The 19,894-nt window shown below is 43.7% G+C and overlaps 3 protein-coding genes across 7 annotated transcripts; 2 read left to right on the top strand and 1 right to left on the bottom strand.

Annotated features, from left to right (window-relative positions):
• Positions 1-96: 96 nt before the first annotated feature.
• On the top strand, positions 97-1,554 carry LOC110861489 (transcription initiation factor IIA subunit 2). Of its 2 annotated transcripts, none has more exons than XM_022110607.2 (3): positions 97-245; positions 330-641; positions 1,209-1,554. In XM_022110607.2, exons 2-3 carry the CDS (start codon positions 363-365, stop codon positions 1,275-1,277), a joined length of 348 nt encoding a protein of 115 aa, XP_021966299.1. In that variant the 5' UTR covers positions 97-245; positions 330-362; the 3' UTR covers positions 1,278-1,554. The 2 variants fall into 2 exon arrangements, with proteins under 2 accessions (XP_021966299.1, XP_021966298.1); XM_022110606.2 differs by having other exon boundaries at positions 98-256.
• A 122-nt stretch (positions 1,555-1,676) lies between these two features.
• LOC110861426 (rootletin) lies at positions 1,677-12,737 on the top strand. Of its 2 annotated transcripts, none has more exons than XM_035844784.1 (16): positions 1,677-3,987; positions 5,191-5,451; positions 5,527-6,156; positions 6,570-6,992; positions 7,095-7,382; positions 7,450-7,530; positions 7,645-8,210; positions 8,287-8,586; positions 8,662-9,047; positions 9,112-10,040; positions 10,116-10,809; positions 10,884-11,239; positions 11,304-11,627; positions 11,703-11,765; positions 11,910-12,033; positions 12,107-12,737. In XM_035844784.1, the coding sequence occupies exons 1-16, from the start codon at positions 3,538-3,540 to the stop codon at positions 12,331-12,333; spliced, it is 6,102 nt and encodes a 2,033-aa protein (XP_035700677.1). In that variant the 5' UTR covers positions 1,677-3,537; the 3' UTR covers positions 12,334-12,737. The 2 variants fall into 2 exon arrangements, with proteins under 2 accessions (XP_035700677.1, XP_021966224.1); XM_022110532.2 differs by lacking the exon at positions 1,677-3,987 and adding an exon at positions 4,746-5,082.
• A 6-nt stretch (positions 12,738-12,743) lies between these two features.
• On the bottom strand, positions 12,744-15,489 carry LOC110861493 (transcriptional adapter 2B). Of its 3 annotated transcripts, none has more exons than XM_022110614.2 (9): positions 15,232-15,486; positions 15,074-15,133; positions 14,522-14,998; positions 14,141-14,430; positions 13,929-14,041; positions 13,705-13,853; positions 13,263-13,646; positions 13,117-13,182; positions 12,744-13,034 (listed from the first exon to the last, which is right to left on the bottom strand). In XM_022110614.2, the coding sequence occupies exons 1-9, from the start codon at positions 15,355-15,357 to the stop codon at positions 12,915-12,917; spliced, it is 1,785 nt and encodes a 594-aa protein (XP_021966306.1). In that variant the 5' UTR covers positions 15,358-15,486; the 3' UTR covers positions 12,744-12,914. The 3 variants fall into 3 exon arrangements, 2 of the variants coding, with proteins under 2 accessions (XP_021966306.1, XP_035700678.1); XR_002549057.2 differs by having other exon boundaries at positions 13,015-13,034; positions 13,263-13,641; XM_035844785.1 differs by lacking the exons at positions 12,744-13,034; positions 13,117-13,182 and having other exon boundaries at positions 13,258-13,641; positions 15,232-15,489.
• Positions 15,490-19,894: the final 4,405 nt, after the last annotated feature.

The raw sequence follows: 19,894 nt of genomic DNA, 5'->3' as shown, positions 1-19,894 counted from the left end.
TTCATCGACTGAGGTATGCATTTCACCCCAACAACAACGAAATACCGCATACCACTCATAGAGAGAGAGTACAAAAATCCGTGTCACTACTTACCTTTGCTAATAATAAACTCAAGTAAAGAAGACAGTTATTTACAATTTCCCAAGTAACACAGCTGACGACGTATGCTGAGTAGATTCCGATTTCCAAATTAGCTCTCGAGTTACTAACTCCTCTCCCCCCTCCCTGCTGCTGGCTGTTGCACGTATTTACTTTGTAAAAAACGATTTATATCAAAAACAAGGAATTTGTCAATCAAGAAAATAACTGTTGTCTTTAATTATTTTAGGCGTAGCAGTAACTAATCACCATCACTGCCACCATGTCGTATCAACTCTACCGAAACACGACGTTAGGTCACACTCTTCAAGAAAGTTTAGACGAGTTGGTCCAGTACAATCAACTCACACCTGCACTCGCCCTCAAAATCTTGCTCCAGTTTGACCGCTCCATGAACAACGCCCTTGCCAACAAGGTCAAGTCACGACTCACCTTCAAAGCGGGCAAACTACACACGTACAGATTTTGCGACAACGTTTGGACCTTTCTTCTTAACGACGTCGAGTTTCGAGAGGTGCATGAAGTCGCAAGGGTGGACAAGGTGAGTGTGGGACAGGACATGTATCTTACCCGTTTATACACTTGGAGGGTGCCTGCGAGATTCACTCGATGTTACCTCAGGTTGTGTCAGTTTAATCGACCTTGTTAAGATTTAAAAAAATCCAGAGTTGGAGAATTCGAAAAATTATGACTTAATTTTTAAACTTGTGTTTGGGTAAATATGTCCGTGGAATTGCGCACGAATTTTTCTCGAAATGTGTGGTATGACCTCATCTTCGTATTTCAATTATTCGTCATGTCAAACTCGTTATTTCTCATCCGATTTGCCTGACTTTTTGAAAAATGGTGAAATTTTGGCATGTCGGCAATACATGTGTCGTGTAGTGCAATATCGACAGCACCAGGAGTAGATTGTATCTAAAAAGCATGAAACTCAGGTTAGAAATGGCGAAATTCTTTGTCCACATTTTTTATATTTGCAAAAGTCGATGAAACTGGCACAACCTGCAGTACATCATCATGCCCAGACAGACTTCCCCCCAAGGGGGTAAAAAACTTGGGTTGGTTATCATGAAGTGATGCTTAAATACGACTCTATTTATATTAGGTCAAGATCGTCGCTTGTGATGGAAAGACGGTTGCTCACGCACCTCCACTTCCGGAACGGGATGATTAATTACAAATAGTTATTGTGAAAGAACAAAAAGGACCCCCATGATCAGCAGCAGCAACAGTTTTGAGAGGTCAAGAACTAATAACATTTTAAAATCTCTGTATGTATTTTATGAGTGATTCCTATGCCTATGTATTAGATTTATACTTGTTTGACTGGGTCGAAAGTAAACAAGTATTTCGGTTTTCCTTTAGTTTTTAAGCTTTTGGTGGTCATGTTATCGTACACTTTTATCGTGTGGGTTTTCATCTGATTAAATAAATCAATCTCATCCGTTTTAGATAATCTCGCAACAAATGTATTCATGCACGTATTTCATATTCTATAATTATGAGGAGTCATGTCCAGTCTCCAGTCCATGTGCGGTAATACCCGGGTAAAAAAAGTACTGGTTTGATTTTGGTTTGTTTCCTCTTTGGAGTGCATTTGTATCCTGGCACCGGCATCGTAGGAGGACTGCTGGATGCAGCCGATTCAGGATCGATAACATTTACACAAATCTTAATGAAATGGTCCACCGTGCATAAATCCGTCCATAATGTAAATATAAGCAATAATAATTAGTGAGTAGTGCGCTGAGCTGAGGAAATTAATAAATACAATTCGAATATCATCTGCGGGTAAGTAGGAATTTTTTGTAAAGTTGTAATTTTTAAGCATGCAGAATTTGCTTTAATTGAATTTGCACTCGGAATTCGGAATTCGGAATTCGCTTTAATGTGGCAAATGCTAAATTTGATATTATCGGGGTTTGATCGTTAAGTCGTCGTCATTTAGTCTCGATACTGCTGCTGGTTTCTCCACGTCTCGCAAACAAAAGAGCGTGATCAAAGATGGAAAGGAATTGCTGATTGTTAGAATACTATAATGGATGGATACTAGAGAGTTGGAGATTTTTTGTACTTTTACTTGTACTGTACTGTGACTACAGTACAATACAAAAATTAGTACAAAAATCAAAAGACCTGGAGAATTTCATTATTTTGTACTCTGAAAAAATTGTATTGTAAAACTCCGCGAAATAGATGAGTCAAAAATTGAGACAAATCAACTCATGATATACAAAATGAGAATCCCTCCAACATGTGCGTTTAAAACGATCAAACCAAAAAGTCGAAATTTTTTACCCTTGACCTCGATTAAAACGGTCACCAGGCTGATATAAGCCGAAATGATAGTAATTTCTGAACTCCTCGCTTCAAAGTGAACTACGTCTGCAACGGTTGAAATAAAATATTAACATTTTTGACCTTTGACCTCGTGAACATGGTCACGGGGTCTTCATACGTTAAAGCTATGCAGATTTCTTAAATTCTCGCCTTAATACACGTCTAAAACAGTCGACACTTAAATTGCGACCTTTGACCTCGTCCTTTCGGTCATTGGTTGGTCGTAGGTCAAAAGTATTGACGACTATAAATTCTTGGTGAACTTTCCTTTAAAATGATACCGCATATGAAAATTAAGGTACAATTTTGCGTTTACTTCACGCCAGGGTGACCTTGACCTTGACCACAGGGAGCCCATCTTCGAACTCGACCTAGGGTCAAAAATTAGAAGCAAAATGGCGAAAACGGCGTCTGATTACATTGAGGCGTTCTAGAGATATCCTAGTTGCCAACCCTTGATTTTTCCACAGTAGTACAAATTGAGCCCGTGTTTCAATTTGTCTACTGTAGACTGTAGAATTAGTACAAAAAGCTGATGACGTCATCATCTAGAGTCCACAGTACAGTCTACAGTCAGAGTACAAGGAATCTCCAACTCTCTACTATCATGTCTTTGCATAAGCCCTCTGTGAAGGTGTGTGTGTAGTTGTGTAGTACTTGCTGTATTTTGTTGTAGTTGTGTCGCGATTTCGTCCACACGTTCACGAATGCAATGGGAAAAGTTTGGCTGTGCTTTTTGCTTGTTTAATCCATAATAACCCCATAAAACCATCATCGACTTATTTCTTTCTTCCCTGCGTCCTGTCATGCAGCCCGTGAATTGGTTCCCTAAAAAGCAGCTCATCGCATATCATTACTGTTATTATTATACTCTGCTTGCCCAGCTTGTCCGTTTGACTGACTTGACATAAAAATTGGACTCATTTTTTATCCCTTTCTCGCATCTTCTCACTTCCGCTCCTGCCCGACCATCAGCATTCATTTCCCATTAACGCCACTACCAGCATCGTCGTTGTCAGCATAGCAGAGTAATAATAATTTCTTGCTCAGAGACAGCCAGTTAATGCTTTCCCCTCCTTTTTTTCCTATACTAAATGACAGACACCACCCGCACCACTACTTTCCAAAACTTGATAAGCCCTCGATCCCGGGCACCCATTGTACTCACGGATGAGGATGAGCTTTTGTCGTCCGAACGGGCAGAGAGACCAGGACCAAGCAGCACTACCAGCAGGGTCAGTACCATTAGAAGAGAACCGACATCACCATCGCCTCCTCCTCCTGATCACCACATGCATTTCCAAGCCCACCACCACAGTGAACGTGTTCAGCAACAAGAACTAATTAGTACGTGGAGACCCAGTAGGAACGTGTCCCCTGCATCCGGCCACTCGCAGTCGGCCCCAACCAGCGGACGTGGACGGGGTGGGACATTATTGGTGCGAAGTGCGACGGAAGAAGACCATGGCCAAAGTCGACGCCCACTGACCCCGAGGTCCAAGTCGTACGAGGAAACGAGCAGCTCCCGGAGTGTCGTCCGACAAGTAAGTGGCTGTGATTAATGTGATCGGGTAATTCCTCCTCTAAATTGTAAAACCGATTGGTCAGGGAATTGTAAAAGTACAAGACACGATTGTGCTGAATTTAAGCTCAAAGACAGCAATGACACACAGGTGACGGTCCGTGCCATCCCAGTTCATTATTTCAAATTGATGTTCCACACGCGATCGTCACCAGAACAGACCGTTCGTCGTCAGATTTGCAGATTGCAATTTGATTAGATTATTGTCATCGTCCTGAGTCCAGTTTTGTCTCGTTGTCCATTCTTTCCATCTGTGTGGGCCCCAAAATCAAATGATTATTGTCTGCAATGGACGTGGACACAGATAAAACAATAAATTTGTAAACATGTGAACCCATTCCCACAACAGCAAGCTGGGCGATGTGACGATAAAAGCTCTGCAAGCATTAAGAACACGCTTTACTCGTGACTTTTGATGTGATGTGTAAGAAGAGTCCTAGGGTAATTTGACAGTTGGTCATCTTATCGTCCAGATAGCACGTAGGGGGCTTCGCCTTGGTGGACAGATTACCACCATTCCATTTCATTCAGCACAAGGGGAATTGGGTGGGGATCTAAATATGCATATGTTAAATCAGTTCAACGACTGACTGCTGCTCAATAACCGTCTCGACTTTTGGCCACAAACTGTCTGGAAAGAAATTAAAGAAATTAAGGAAAGGCAGAGATAGCTGGACAAATCAGAGTCGTAAATGGACATGATTATCATAGGATGACAGGACGACGCTGTGTTTGAGAATGAGCCTCAAATTCCTCCTCCATAATTGCACGGCGATAGTCTGTGACGGAATGTGTCGAGGTCTGCGGCTTTCAATCTCGGATTGGGTTTGGTTCCATGAAGGTGTTTGTGGGACGAGCTGGACTGTCAAAAATTAGGCGTCACTTTATTTGGTTGACAATTTTTTGTTTCAAAACCTAACCAAAATTTTAAAACTCTGAAACACCGTAAATACAATAATACATACATAAAAAAGAAAAAAAATAATAATTTAGTGGGTCGGGTAGACTACTCCTCATCATTGAGATGCAGTCTTCTTACCGACGCCCAAGACCAAAGGTACCATCATTAATTTGCATCCAGAGTTAGGTTTATTGTCCTTGTGAGATTGATCCACAATTGAGACGAATCAAAAGATTGAGGTTATTTTTCTTATACTTTCGACAGTCTTTAGCACTGCCAAGTTCCACGTCAGGTCAAACACCGACCGGTGGCCGACCCCCGCTGACCTCGATTCTGCGGTCTCGTGTGGGGTTGAGCATGGACTCTCCAGCTGGCGACCTGATGACCACGGGTGGTTCCGCCCCCTTCCATCACACTTCCTCCCCCAGAGCGGAGGAAGAGGCTGGAGCGTATAGGCGACGACTGGAAAGCTATCGACAGGCTCAACACCAACAGGCTTTACTCGTAGCGCGACTCCAATCCAAGGTAAGTAATGCTCGGATTATTGTGCAGTTCGGATTACAGAGGGTAAAGTTAGACTACTTTATATTAACATTCCAGCTCCTGCAATACAAGCAACGCTGCACAGACTTGGAGTCGCGCCTGGGTCACACAATCATGCTCCGACCCGAGGAACTCCAGTACGGATCTCCCATCAAAGACCATCATCTCGACTTTCCTACCCCCACTGGTGGACCCCCTCATCGCTCATCCGGTGGTGGCGGGGGTGGCGTTGTATTTGCCCCGACGCAAACTCCGCCCACTCCCACGGCCATGGATCTGGACGACGCCTTATGGAAGTTGGAGCAGGAGCGGGTTCGAAATGAGAGTCTCATGCAATTGAATCGCGACCTGCGGAACGAGCTGGACGAGACGCGAAAGATGAACAACGCCTTGTCCACCGACTTGGGTAAACTAAGCGACGATTGGGACAAGTTGGCGAGGCAGATGGGCGAACGGGAAAATCTGTGGAAGGCGGAAGAGCAGGCGTATTCCGACTACTATGCCTCCGAGCACACCAAGCTCCTCGCCTTGTGGAAAAAGGTGGCTGGACTCAAACGGGACTTCGCCGAGGTGAAGGGTGCCACGGGAAGGGATCTCACTCAACTCAAAAACAGCTTGGGTCGTGTGGCCAACAACGTGGCGACCGGAGTTATTACGGCGACGGCCTCAACACCGTCGCCACAACAGGTTTGTAGAACTTGAATGTGTATCAATTCCAATAGTTGCACGGAGAAAGTTCACCTAAATTCATGCCGTTCTGAAGGTTCGCATAAAATGTCGTTTCGTCTATAGTGTTTGCATGCAGGTTTATAATTGCATGTTTTCCAGGATTAAATTGGGCTGACAGTTGCTCAGCATATGCACCACTCACTACATTCATGCACATATGTATGCACATTAAGAAACAAATTATCTCTGTGCGAACTCTCCCGGTGGTCGCACCTGCGAAACGAGGTCAATCAAATTATCTTGCATGCCTATCACAACTGCAAGAAAAACAATTTAATTGAGCATTTCATTTTATGCAAATGTCTCCTTCTTGGTTCCTTAGTTGTCGTTCAATTCCGTTAAATCTAATTCATTTTACAAATTTTCTACAGGAGGCGGAACAGACGGCCTTTATCGCCCAGCTTACTCATGAGATCACGATGGCCCAAAACACGCAGGAGAATCTCCGGAAGCAGCTGAAGGACCGGGACGACAAGGTGACTCTGCTGGAAAGCACCCTCACCGACTTGGACTCCAAAACCACGACACTGGAACAAGAACTCAATCGTGTGTCCACTCAAGAGCTGGGTCTCCTTCAGAACAGTCTCCGAGAAATTGCGAAGCTTCTCCTCAACGACTACGAGCAGCACGGGACGGAGGGTGTCGACGCCACGCACGACCTCCACCTCTCCTCTACTCCCGCAATCTTCATCTACGACGAGAGTGGCGAAAACCCAACCGTTTTTGCTGAAAGTATCGTATCTGCAGTGCAGGCGGCCTTGAACAAGAGGCAACTACAGATCCACTCACTTCAGGTAACGATGATTACTACAATTTCTAACATTATTATGAGGGATGCAGTTACATACATAATATTTCGCCACATTTATACCGATTCTTGATTATTGCATCTGCAGGTGAGCCTAAACTCCACGAAGGAGCAATCCATGGTGTCACGCGGACATGTGGAGTCTCTCGAGCTGGAGGTGACCAAGGACGAGGATAAGATTCGTCAACTGGCTGAGAGCTGTGAAAAGCTGAAGGATTCCTTGGAAAACATACGAATCGAGCGGGACACTGCTCAACGGGCGTTGGACAACTTGAAAAATGAAAAGAACATTTTAGAGCAGCAGCGGAAAACTTTGGCCTCAGAACTTGAAGCTACCATCAAAGTGAAGACCAGTTTATCCACAAATCTCATGAAGGTAAATCACCCACGTGAACCATGTTTAAACCATTCGATTAATTTTAATGTGCTGTCCAATTTTTCAGTGTGAAAAGTCACTTGAAGCAGCTCGCACAGAGGGAGAAACGCTGACTGGAGAACTTGATAAGACACGCGACGAGCTAAATGTTCGTTGAATGATAAGTATTTGTATTGCCTATAAATTGTGTTATTATTTAAGATAAGATGCATATTAACATACACTAGGTGAGAAACAGAAGGTATAAAATGGACTTGTTTAGGTTCGTCTGACTGCGTTGAAACTGGAGCAAGATCTAACCTCCAAGCTACGAGAGCAGCTTTCCAACCTGGGCGAAGACAAGGAGCGAAACACTCTTGAGAATAAAACGCTCAAGAACAGTTTGAATGAAGTCACGTCAAAGTATGAGGACTTGTCCTTCCAGTTCGAACGTAGTGAAGATTCTCTCAAAAAATGGAAAATGGATGCTGAAATCTTGTCTGAGAAGCTTCGTTCTTCAACCGACCGGTCAGACCTTGTGGAGAAAGAGAAGCGCAAATGGGTGGAGAAATCTCGCTCATTGGAGGATGCCAAAGTTTCTCTCGAAACTGAACTCACCGATGCTCGCAATGACTTGGCCGCTCTGAGAAGGGAGATTTTGGAGTCGGAACGAATTCGAACGGATCTGGAGGCTAAAATTGAACGAGAAGTGATTCGTGGGGACGGTGCTGATAATCGAAGAGCAGTCCTCGAATCACAGCTTGAATCACAAAGGGATGAATACTTGAGAGAAATGGGCATCCTTTCTGAGCGAATAGAAGTCTTGACGGAGGAGTTGAATCAAGCGAGGTAAGTAACAAATGCCCTTCTCAACCTGTTACTCTATATTTGCGAATACAATTAAATGCTGAATGTTTCTGAGTAGACGTGATCTCGAGGAAACCTTCCAAGTCGTCGAACGCACGAAAGCGGACCTTGCAAATGCGGAGCGCCTTCACATGGAAGCCATTCACGTGATTGAGACGAAGGAGGGCGTCATCAAGAACTTGAGTGGAATTCTGGACAAGACGAAAGACGAGAAAATTTCACTGGAAGAACTCGAGCAAAACTTGAAACTCGTCCTACTCGAGAGGGACAAACGGATCGAGAGTCTGGACAAACAGCTTTCAGACATGAAGAACAAAACCGGAAATGAAGCCGCTGCACTCAAAGACCGACTCACGAGGTGGAAATAATGGATTTATTTACTTAATTGCACACTTGTCTGAAGTATGTATTTAAATAATTTTGATTATTGCAGAACTGAAAATGAGATGAAATCTCAAAAGGAGAAAATGGATTCTGAAAAAGTTTCACTCGAAAGCAAATTCACTCTGGAGCTCAACACTCTGAAAGCGAGCAGCACTTCCAACGAAGAGAAATTGAAATCTGACTGCGAAGAAAAGCTCAAGAGTTTGCGGACCGAGTTGGAGTCGGATAAGAAGCAGGACGGAAACAAACTCAATGGTGAAATCAACTCGCTTCGCAGCCAGATCGAGAGTATGCGAGTGCAGTATGAGGAGGCCTTACTTCGTGCAGAAAATGATAAGCAGCAAGGCCTCCTTTTGGCCCAGCAGGACCAACAAGGACTTTCCGATAAGATCCGCCTCCTCGAGAGAGAACTGGAAGACTTGAAGAGCGATAAAGGTTCATTCCATTAGTCCATCCCAACTTAAGTAAAACATGTTTTAAAGTAATATTAAACTTTCAGACCGCATTAAACGAGAATGCGAACAGAAATGTTCTCACGAGAAAAGCTCTTCCGCCGCACTCCGTTCCGAAATTATTAAAATCCGAAACGAATTAGAAAATACGAAGCAGGACGGTCTCGACACTCTCAAACAGATTGAACTCCGCATCTCTGAAGTGGAGCGAGACCGAGAGGCTGCTCTTCTGCACGTGGAGGAACTTCGGAACAAACTCCGCTCAGTGGAAGAGCGAGAATCGGAGCTCAAACGAGAGTTGGTCGACGTTTCGAGGAAATTGAAGGACTCTGAGAACAGCGGGGATTACTCCAAGAAGGAGATTGTCGAGCTGAGAAGAACGCTCTCGGAACTGGCAACGGAGAAAGAGAAGACCAATTCGCTCCTGGAAAACTTGAAGGACGAACTCAGCCGGCGAGAGGGCGAGTTGACGAACACGAAGAAGGAGCTCGCACGGACGACGACTGCTGTCAAGAATCTGGAAAGGGTCAAGACTCAACTGGAAGGGGACGTGGGTGGGCTCACTATCAAGTTGGACTCGGTCGGAAAAGAGAAGTCGGAGCATTCTCGCCTCCTGGAAGAAATGGGAGAGCAGTTGTCGCAGTACAAGTCCATGGTGGGTCGACTGGACGCTGAGGTAAATGAGCTGAAAGTGAAGCTGGATGCAGAGTCTGAACGTCGGGATGAGGCCGAAGCACAGTGGAGAAACACCAAGAAGATGTTGGAAGAAGCTGAAGGGCAGCTCGGCCTGGCCAGGAGCGAGGAGGAACGGCTCTCTGTCAAACTGGCCGACGCGGAGGAACGGTATGGAAGCCGAGAAGGTCAATTCATAGCCATGGCTGAGGAGAACAAGTTGAGAGAAAAGAAACTCATGGAGGAGAAGCACAATCTGAACATTTGTCTCAATTCTGTCCAGCAACAAATGGAACATTTCTCGGTAATATTTGACTTTCATCGCAAAAGTCTCAGTGTGTCTCATGACCTGTTGATTACTTGTCTATCCATATTTTAGAACAAGCTGTCCAGCGCAGAGTCCAAATTGAAAGTGCTCACTGATGAAAAGTCCGAGTTGGAACAAACCAAGAAGGCTGCCGAGTCGAAACTGTCTCAAATTTCTTCCGGGTTCAAGCGTCTTGGTTTGGCCGGGTCCATTTTCGACTCTCCAGAGGCTGCTCGCCGTGCCATGGCCACCTTGCAAACTCAAATGGCTGCCCTACAACAAGATCGGGACACCGTGGCGACCCAACTCTCCGCCACTAAGGATGCCCTGTCATCTCTGGAAATGGTCAAAACGCAGCTAGAGGACCAAATCAGTGCCCTCTCTAGAAACCTGTCCTCTTCGAAGGCTGACCTGAAGGGGAAAGAATCCTCAGTGATGACGCTGGAGAAAGACCTGGCTCTAAGATCTGGAGAAATTTCACGCCTTGCTGATAAGGTGAGAGAGCTGGAGGACGCGATGAAAGCACGAGACGACTCTGTCCGTGTTCTGAAAGGAGAGAAGGAAGCCTTGCGAGATGACCACGAGAGGGGTCGGGCAAAATGGGAGGAGTCCAAGTCACAGAACGACTCCCGACTCGCCAAAGCGGAGGTGAACATGCGTGCCCTCGAGGGTGACTTGAACCGGATGGCCCTCGTTCTCCAACAGAAGGAGGGTCACATCTCCGCTCTCGAGGAGAAATGCAATGGGATGGCGAGGAGTAATGCGGGTATAACAGTCTAGCTAAACTGTAAATAGTATTATTTATTACGCATTGCGATTTACTGATGCAAACTCGCACAGATTTGGAAGAACGAACAGCCTCTCTCACGATGACCGTGGAGCAGCTCAACATTTCCCTGGAAAAGAGTGCCCAAGCGGAGTCAGACTGGAAGGACAAGTACCACTCGGTGAGTAGGAATGCGTCCGAGAATTCTGCGCAGAACAGCGCCCTGGGTGAAAAGTTGAGGAGTTTGCAGAGGGAGAAAGCCATGTTGGAGCAAGAGAGGGCTAATCTGGGAGAAAAATGGGAGGCTGCCACGGCAGCTCTGCAGGATTTTAAGAGGCAGGTTGCTCTACTTTCGGATAAGAATCAAAAGTTGAGGTTGGAAGCGGAGGACATGACTCGAAACGCGATTGACAAGCAGCTCAGAATGGCGGTGAGTAGGATGGACGTTCTTTAACTATAATATCATGAATGATGCTCATATTAATCCTCCTCAGTTGGCCGAATCTGGAAAGGACGATATGAAGTCCGTCATTTCTGACAAGCTTGAACTGCAACGGAAGGTGGACAGCTTGGTGGACAAGATTCGTGATTTGGAGAGAGAAAACCGAGAACTGGAGCGTTTGAAGGATTCTGTGGCTGTGAAAAATGTAGCTGCCCGGTCCCCCGTCCCAACCATGATGCGGGACAATACCATCGCCGTGCTGGAAGAGGAGAATTCAGATCTCAGGAGGAAAATTTCAAAAATGGACGCTGAGATTCGAGACATGGAGAGAAGACATGTCAAACACGTCGCAGACGTAACGCTCCAAGTTAAGCAGGTAACTTATTAACTTAACGTAAAAAATAAAGGGTAGAAAATATTTTGAATTTCAAATACTTGTTTTTAAATCAAGGAACGGGATTTCGAACTGGAACGAGCCAGAGCCGCCAAGTTGCAGGCGGAAAGACTTTTAGAAGTAAGATAATTATATTTTTGCATTCCAGCAAATTGCTGATTCAAAATTTACTTCTGAGCTCAAAATGAGCTAAAAATATATCTTGATTATAATTTTATACATGTTTACATAATTGAGTTCATGTATTACTGAATTAATTTGTAGGCTCGTGAAGGAAACTATCGTCAGCAAATTCAGCGACTCGAGCAGCAAATAGCAAACTTGAAGGAACAACTTGCCGAAGAGATTCGCCGTCGACAAACATTTTTGTCACGCAGTTTTCGCACTGGTAACAAATTGAATATCTTGCATACGCTTATGCTAAAGTACTCTAATTAGTTGAGTAATTATTGTTTATACAGGACAAGAAATACGATCACTGCGGCAAACTTTGGGGGACTCGTTGAGGAACGTGAGCATGGATCCATCGCCCCTGACGATGGACAATGAAACTCGACGGCTAGATACGACGTTGGATCTTCACAAGAGCGCGTCTCAATCGTCACTTTTGAGTCCGTCGCAGATGAGGGACTCTTCCCCCGGGGGATACAAGAGCAGAGATCTCTCCACCCCAATCCCCAAACATTAATTACTGGTATTACTGGTATTATTTGTAGAAGCGGACATTGTCCCAGGATTCTGAGATTATCGTCTCACCCATCACTGCCATTCCTTCTCAAGGTAGTCAATCACTAACTAATCTGAGGTTGGATGCAAATTATGAGGGGTATCTACATACGTACATACATATAAATCTAGATATGCCGTAGGGAATACAAGTTCCAAACTAAATAAAAATATCACGTTTTTGTTGCAATTTGCAATGTCAAAAGTCACGATCAATGAGCTAAATTAGAAGAAATCAGTCAATCTTGTTATGTGTACAAATTTGGTTTGATAATATTTTGTATGGTTTTCATTTGCTGGCTTGTCTGCATTTTTATCGATTGATTCAGGAAATAAATTAGTGGTTTTACTACTTGTTCCACGATTTATGTGTGTTTAGTATACGAAATTTGTATAGTAACTTTATTTCCAACCATACTTACTATACATATTTAAGTATAAAATGTGGATATAAAATTGAGATTTAACATTTGAACATTTAAAACTAATACCAGTGAGGTAACATATGAGCACAAAAATTGTAAATACGCGTAATGCAAACTACTATTGTGATGATAGTAAGAACGGGAGCAGTAAATTCCACTCGGCTGAAGTTAAACTTGGAGGACCCGCGTATGAGTTTTCATCAGGATTTGAATTATTATTTTCTGCATTTGTCAGTTGCTGAAACATAAATGACAAAAGTTAAATTTTGAAAAAGAAGAACTCTGTGAATGCATTGTATTTATTAAATGGGTTGACTTACGCCCAACATAAATGCGAGTTTAATAGAGAGAAATTGTGACGGATAAAGGTTAATTTTGGTACATAGCTGAAAACAAAGGAAAATTAATGTCGGTTTTACATGACTGCTAATTTGCAAAAAAATCAAATGAAATACGTAGTGCATACATCTAATTCTGCTGTAGTTACGACATCAATTCCGGGAATATATTTATCAGCAATAAATAGGTCTCCCGTGCCCCTTAGTTGCTCGCTTAGTAGGGATAAGCCTCCCTTTTGTAGTGGTTGACCCGGTGCTGGCACTGTTACCCCTTCCTGTGGCATTTGGGGTAATAAAGCAACTTCCAATCCGTTTGATTCCGAGCTTCTTAAGTTGAAGCCGCCTTTGGAGGACAACTGCAGAATGGGATTTGGGGTGACAGAGGCGTTTTCGTCGACGTTTTCTTCGTTTCCCAACTCCAACCGGGTCGGGTTTGGAGTTTGTTGTTGTAGAAGTTGTTGAATCAGAGCCGGACTCTGAGTCATCATCAACCCCTTCTTGTGACCTCTGTCCTAGAAAATTGTATATTAGACGGTCAAACTTTTAACGGATACGTGTCACCAACATTACCTCGTCGTCCTCCTCCTCAACAGTTCCTAATCCGGCGGATGCAGCAGGTCTCTTTCGCAACCCATTTCCTTGCCCCGATGGTCCTCGGCTACGTTCAAATTCAATGCATTCTTCACCTCGAGTAATCCCCACATTTCGGTATTTGAACACTATAATATATATATCCGTTGCTCTATTCTTATCAAATTAACTTCATTATACAATTAACCGGAAATAATTCGTACATTCTGAGAGTCGAAGACGGAGATCTTTCTCCTTCACCAAGTTTCGAGCCAAGTTGTCAAATTCTCGAGAGTTGTAGAATTGAGAAAAGGGACGGAACTTTTCTTGAAGTTGTCTATAAAAAAATTAATACAGTTTGAAGTGTGAAGTGAAACAATCAATAAATCTTTAGTAGTCTCCAGTACTGACAAATTATAGTATTGTGAGTTCTCACTTTTCAGAAATTTGAAATTTCTTGACAGTTTCCTTATTTCCACCACCAGGTTCAGTACCATCTGCATCCGAATTTAGAGCACCAATGCCAGCCGCCTTCTTGGCCCTGTCCTTTTTGAAGAACTTGCAGACTAGTTGATAATCGCGAATGACTCGTTTCCTTCTAGCACGCTCCCTCAATCGCGCAGAGTACAAATCCACGAGGGCAAGCTTTAAACCAATTTCTAATTCATCATCTTCGGGTGTGAAATTTAGTTGAGAGACCAATTTTTCAGCTTCGTTGTCGTATTCCTGAAATAATATCAATATATACCGCCAAAGTAGTACCTTATAATATTAACAAATGTCATGTCATGAAAATTATTGAAAGTTAGGCGATCACCTTCTCGTAGTCATCTCTAAAAGGCATATAACCCAGTTGCAACATTTCATCCGAACTAATGTCTAGCGGTGGCAGTCTCTGAGTTAAGCTGGGCGACAGAGGCCCTTCATCCCCTGGAGATGTGTGGTCAATTGGTTGTGGAAATATTCCAACACTTCCTTTGAACTCAGAACTCCATTTGTTCTCAGCAGAAGAATTATTGCTCTCCGCCCAAGAAACTTTTCCCACATTTCCATCAACATGACGATGAACAAATTCTTCCTTTGCTTCAATGGCACCCCTCGACTCGATGTGTTTCGATATGTCTTGCCAATTTCCGAACCCGTATTGCTCAATGGCATCAAGAAGCCGAATCTCCTCTCTGGCGGACCATCTATTTGACGTGGTGGGTGCGTTCGTGGTGGAGGAGGAATTGTTTTCCTTGGAGGAGGAAATGTCCTGGCGAGATCCTGGAAATAGTGCTAAGCTTCCTGAGTCCTAGAACAGCAGAGAAATGTGTGATTTAGTTAATTCAAGAGTGGAATCAATTCTATAAATTCTTCTAATTCTTACAAAGTATCGATATGGGTGTTCTTTTTTGTGCGACCCAATTTCTGTTCCTGAAGCGAAACACTGAAAATTGATAAGGATATAAAATGTGATACAATTCAATTTAGTTAATTGTTATTCTAATTCTTGTTATATAGTTTAGCTTCTTATGGTTACTTTACCTCAGCACAAAGACGAAAAGGTGCACCTTGGGGTTGGCATTCTGAACATTCGACTCCCAACCCGGATATTTCGTATCTACAGTTTAAACACGACGAGCGTGTAAATAACTCTTCATAGTACAACATGACTCTCCAACAATCGAATTAATTAAAGTTAAACAAATAAATTATCAACACTGAACGGAAAATAGCTGAGCTGCTGCACTTGTTTCTTATTTTGAGCTCTGCTGTTGGGCGTTTTATTCTCCGCTCCGCTCCGGCTGAAGAATAGGTGGCTCTCTCTCCCCTCCACGGAAACGCAAAACCGTCGTCTCAACCTACCTCCTCACTAGTCAAGTCCACACGTCGTCTCATTCTGCCTCACTCAAAACTTGCTAATTTTCAATCCCCGTCTCATCTCACCTCACCTCCCTCCGCGTGATGAAATGATGCATACACTCATCATTTACTCCCTTATTAGTTCAGATAATAAAAGCTTTTAAAACCTCTTGGCTTTTTTGGAACAGAATTCCTCCTGATTCTGCAGTTTGGCTGATGAAGTAGGATATTGATGGTACGCGGCCTGGGTGGGAAGATGGACGGGCAATAAATCTAAAAAATCTATCTAGTGGTGGGTTAGTGGGATTGGATGAGGTGCGGGTTCATTTTTTGTGTGCGGAGGGGGGATTGATTGCCCCCATCTGTCTCATCCCACTTTGATTTCAACCCTGATAAGGGCAGGATTTGAGACAAATTGAGAACGGTGAAGTTTAAAGCGTGGATGGATGGAGGGACGAGGAAAGGGCGTGAAGCAAAGGTGGTGATTTCGTTTCAAAAACAAGGTCCAATCTTCATGGGTGATCTTGATTGTCGCACTTTTTCCCTGGTGGTGGCAATCCAATCTCACTTTCACTCTGCCACGGAGTCTCCACGACATAATCACGTATCTGACGACGATATGTGCACCTTTACCTCAGTCCTTGTTATTCTATACTATAGACCAAGCAGCACAGTGGGCAACTAATATGCGGGTGAGGATGCAAAATTCTTAGCGAAACCTCAGCCTCCTCGGAAGTGCGATTTTGAGCAATAAGATGAGTAAGAGATTGATAAGATGAGGGTCTGGTGGTGGTGGTAGGTCTGCCATATACATACGTGCACTGTCTGGGGAGATATAAGGCAAATAATCAGCCAAATCAGACCAAATTCAACCAAGCATCCTCGTCATCATCAAACTAACTCAGTCAATCGGGAATGTCTCTCCTCCTCCTCCCAGAGCCCGGCCTGATTGCAATAAGAATACGAAATGCTCAACCCTTATGAAATGGAATCAATAATGAAGCACGAGAAGAGGACAAGGCAATTCAATTGCACCCAATTTGAGTCCGTCTGAATATACCAAGCGAAATCAGGAGTGCAAACAAAACCGCATGGAATTCTCACACTTGCTCTGTCCACAAAATCAACGTGGAACAGACAGACCAGCTCCTTCTAGATTGGATTGTGGTGGACACAAGACAGAAGAACATGTCAAATCCCACAGCAGATAAAAGCACATGTCCACCGGCGACCAGAAAAAAAAACCCAACCACAAAACTTCTCCGTTTTATTTACTATATCACGAAATCAACATAAGTAATTCAGCAGAGACTCAAAGTCAAGCGGGACAAGGAGACAATTCTTTTCCTCCTCCGCCCAAGAGTGAGGAGTCGTCACCCTCCTTTCACCACCACCACCACGACCACGACCGTGTCTTTGAGGACGATGATGATTGGGCTCTGAGGGCAAGAGAGAGAGAGAGCTAAATGGTAAATTGGATGATTGGATGTCAAACAAAATTCAATTCAATCTCTTTCTTTCTTTGCTTGCTTGCTTGGTGGATGAGGCAAAGCGATAAAGCATTGTCTCCTATTGTACTTTAGCTTGATTTCGCTCCCTGCTTATCGGCTGGTTGGTTATTGCTTCGTGGGATGCGGTTGTTGCGTCCCTTTTGGCAGGAGTGAAAGTGAAAGTAAGTGACGACCATGCATTTGCTCCCAAGAAATCAACGACTCACGCACCTGCTGCTCCTCCTCAGCAAACAGGAAGGAAGACACGAGTAAATACAACTGTCCTCGAGCTGTTTATCTAATCATCTCATCCTCTCCTCCCTCCCCGTCCTTGGTCACTTCACACTAAATAGGCTTCGAGGTTTTGTCACAAGACGTTGATGCATTGAGTGGAATAATTAGCACAGGTAGGCAAGCTCATGCTACTTATTAGAAAATAGCGGATCCGGTTATTGAGATTGGATGCAAAACAATTGGTGCAAAAAGCATGCATGTGACTTCCCAGATTGGATTGTTGTTGTGACTGTTGAAACTGCAGAGAGACGGGAACACGGTGCAATTTTGCTCTGTTAAACTGTCTCTCACTCAACGACATGTCTCCTATATCCACGTGGCGAGTATTCGAATTGGATTGATTTTAGGGGTTGGTTTTGTATTCGTGGGTGCAAGAAGAAATTGAATCTGTTTTATTATTCATTCAATCAGGGCGAAAAATAAGACTGATTTTTTCCATGGATTGAATCCAGCAGGAAACAGAATCCAATCTACTCCTCAATTTAACCCCTTCACAGATGAGACTCCCTTCAATTCTCTCCCCGTTTCATCCCATATTATTATTGCATGCAGCCGTGGATTGCATATGTGCATGCTGCATGTGCAGAGGCTTCGCTTACGGGAGATTGGGTTTTTGTATGTAAAAAGAGCAACCAGTCAGTCAATATATGTACGGTGCAAAGCTAGATATGTAATGGTGTATACATCCTTGTGAAATTTTTCAAGTGGAATGGGGTGACGCAATATATGTTTAATTTGCTCCGTTACAAAGCCAAGATTTGGATGGGCAACTCATGGGCACAACAACTTTGTAGAAGGATCTCGAGTTTGTAAGCATGGGTTTGACATATTTTATTCGAATTCCGTCGTTCACCTGCTGCTGGCCGTTCCTTCCGGCGGTGCTGTGCTGGACAGTTCAAATCCAAATGCTGCGATTGAGTGCATGGAGTGAGGACACTCGATTTCAAGGGAACTGTGGGACTTTTACTATTATTATTGGCAGTCGCATAGACCACCCTTGGTCCAGTCTGGACTTGAATTTTCAGTGAAGTGTAAAGTAAAAAATCTCCAGGAGCGATTATCCACCATCTTTTTCTCTGCCCACTTCTTCTCTCTGTAGTCAAATGCAGGAGACAACCTTCTGCTCAAGAATCTCCTGCTGGCCCCCTCGGCCTGATGCATATTGAAAATTCATCGCCTGAAATAAGTTGTCCACCTTCAAGTGCACATTGTGTAAAAAATGAACATTTTAACAAAAACATCCACTCTTACCAACGACCACTTTAATACTTACAATTAGGATTTAATTTGCTCAACTGCGCTGGAAAATAATATTTGCTCTCATTCTGTCATTATTCTGCATTGATATTTCCGAGTGACGTAAGAGGTTGATTGTACGTGCATAATTCGTCCGTTGTAGAAGAAGAGGAGAGAAAGCGGGCTTTCGCTGAGCAGTGAGATCAGATTTAGGAGTGAGACCAGAGCCCGAAAGTCCCAGAGTCCTTGATATCCCGACGAAAGCAAGATGAAATAAATAAAAAATAAAAACAAGAGATCTCCGTTTTGAAGCGAGTATGGCAGCTCGTTAGTGTAATTGGTCAATATTTAGGGATGATTAGTGGGAAAGGACGCAATAAGACAACCGCGAACCAACAACTCCACTACCCGCCTTGACTCCAGTATCATCAACCGTCTTCAATTTCATCCAATTCATCTCTCCAATCCAATTTATTATTGAATCACATCACCCAAACCCAGCATATGTCACTCGAGTTGTACGCAGGTATGGTAGAATATACGTCTGTACAACGGACTGCTGTCTTGTGGACTGGATGCTGTGGTCAGTGAGTTTGAGGACGGGGAGCTGACTGACACAAAGCGTCACTTTCCCTCATGCCGAGATACTTTAACGAGGACGAAAATATTATTGGGGCCATGTTTAAAAATCATTAGGGGAAGGATGCCCGTGTGTGCGCTGTGTTGTTTCAACGTATGGATTGCAACATTCGATCCCAGACGTATTAATAAACTCAAATGCCAACATTGTTCACCCACCCAAAACTTTTCCTTTCTCCAGCATTGTCCATACCTCTGCTGGTGGGACAGTCGGCAGTGCAGCTAGACTAATATACATTATTAGTGAGTGTCTATACATACAGTCTAGCTAATGATGAGCAAACATTGTTTAATAATGGGAGAACAATGCTAATAACTGGGTGGCATTGTACTCAGCCACCCATTCTGCACTCAGAAAGGGCTTTCTTTCAATAGAAATGGAATACGTGGTGGACTAACAATGAGACAAAACTCGCAACTCGTACGTATCACTGAACGTGTATAGCCAACCAGGCAAAGAAATGGCCTTCTTCTTCCCCCATTATGTCATCCCCATCAATATCCCATCACCACCACCACTCTCACAATTATTGTTGCTACATATGCATGAGTGGGACTAATGACTCGGGAGAGGGTCCGTTCGCAAATATACTTTCTCTTTTTGGACGAAATTATGATTGTTTCTCTGTCCGCACCTCCACTGCTCTCTTTTGTTTCCGAATTTTCAATTTTGTTAACAATAACCT

Source organism: Folsomia candida, unplaced genomic scaffold (assembly GCF_002217175.1).
Source record: "Folsomia candida strain VU population unplaced genomic scaffold, ASM221717v1 Fcan01_Sc042, whole genome shotgun sequence".
Lineage (NCBI taxonomy): Eukaryota > Metazoa > Arthropoda > Collembola > Entomobryomorpha > Isotomidae > Folsomia > Folsomia candida.
Note: the sequence above shows the minus strand (reverse complement) of the source record. Positions and strands in the feature narration are given on the sequence as shown.

Bases quoted from the DNA above. Each gene is read 5' to 3' on its own strand.
- LOC110861489 (XM_022110607.2), top strand. From the start codon at position 363: ATGTCGTATCAACTCTACCGAAACACGACGTTAGGTCACACTCTTCAA. The intron at 642-1,208 runs GTGAGTGTGGGA...TATTTATATTAG, and splicing joins AAGTCGCAAGGGTGGACAAG to GTCAAGATCGTCGCTTGTGA.
- LOC110861493 (XM_022110614.2), bottom strand. From the start codon at position 15,357: ATGTTGTACTATGAAGAGTTATTTACACGCTCGTCGTGTTTAAACTGT. The intron at 14,431-14,521 runs GTGATCGCCTAA...ATATTATTTCAG, and splicing joins TTAGAGATGACTACGAGAAG to GAATACGACAACGAAGCTGA. The intron at 13,183-13,262 runs GTATGCACTACG...CTTTGTTTTCAG, and splicing joins TAACTACAGCAGAATTAGAT to CTATGTACCAAAATTAACCT.
- LOC110861426 (XM_035844784.1), top strand. From the start codon at position 3,538: ATGACAGACACCACCCGCACCACTACTTTCCAAAACTTGATAAGCCCT. The intron at 3,988-5,190 runs GTAAGTGGCTGT...TACTTTCGACAG, and splicing joins CCCGGAGTGTCGTCCGACAA to TCTTTAGCACTGCCAAGTTC. The intron at 7,531-7,644 runs GTTCGTTGAATG...GGACTTGTTTAG, and splicing joins AGACACGCGACGAGCTAAAT to GTTCGTCTGACTGCGTTGAA.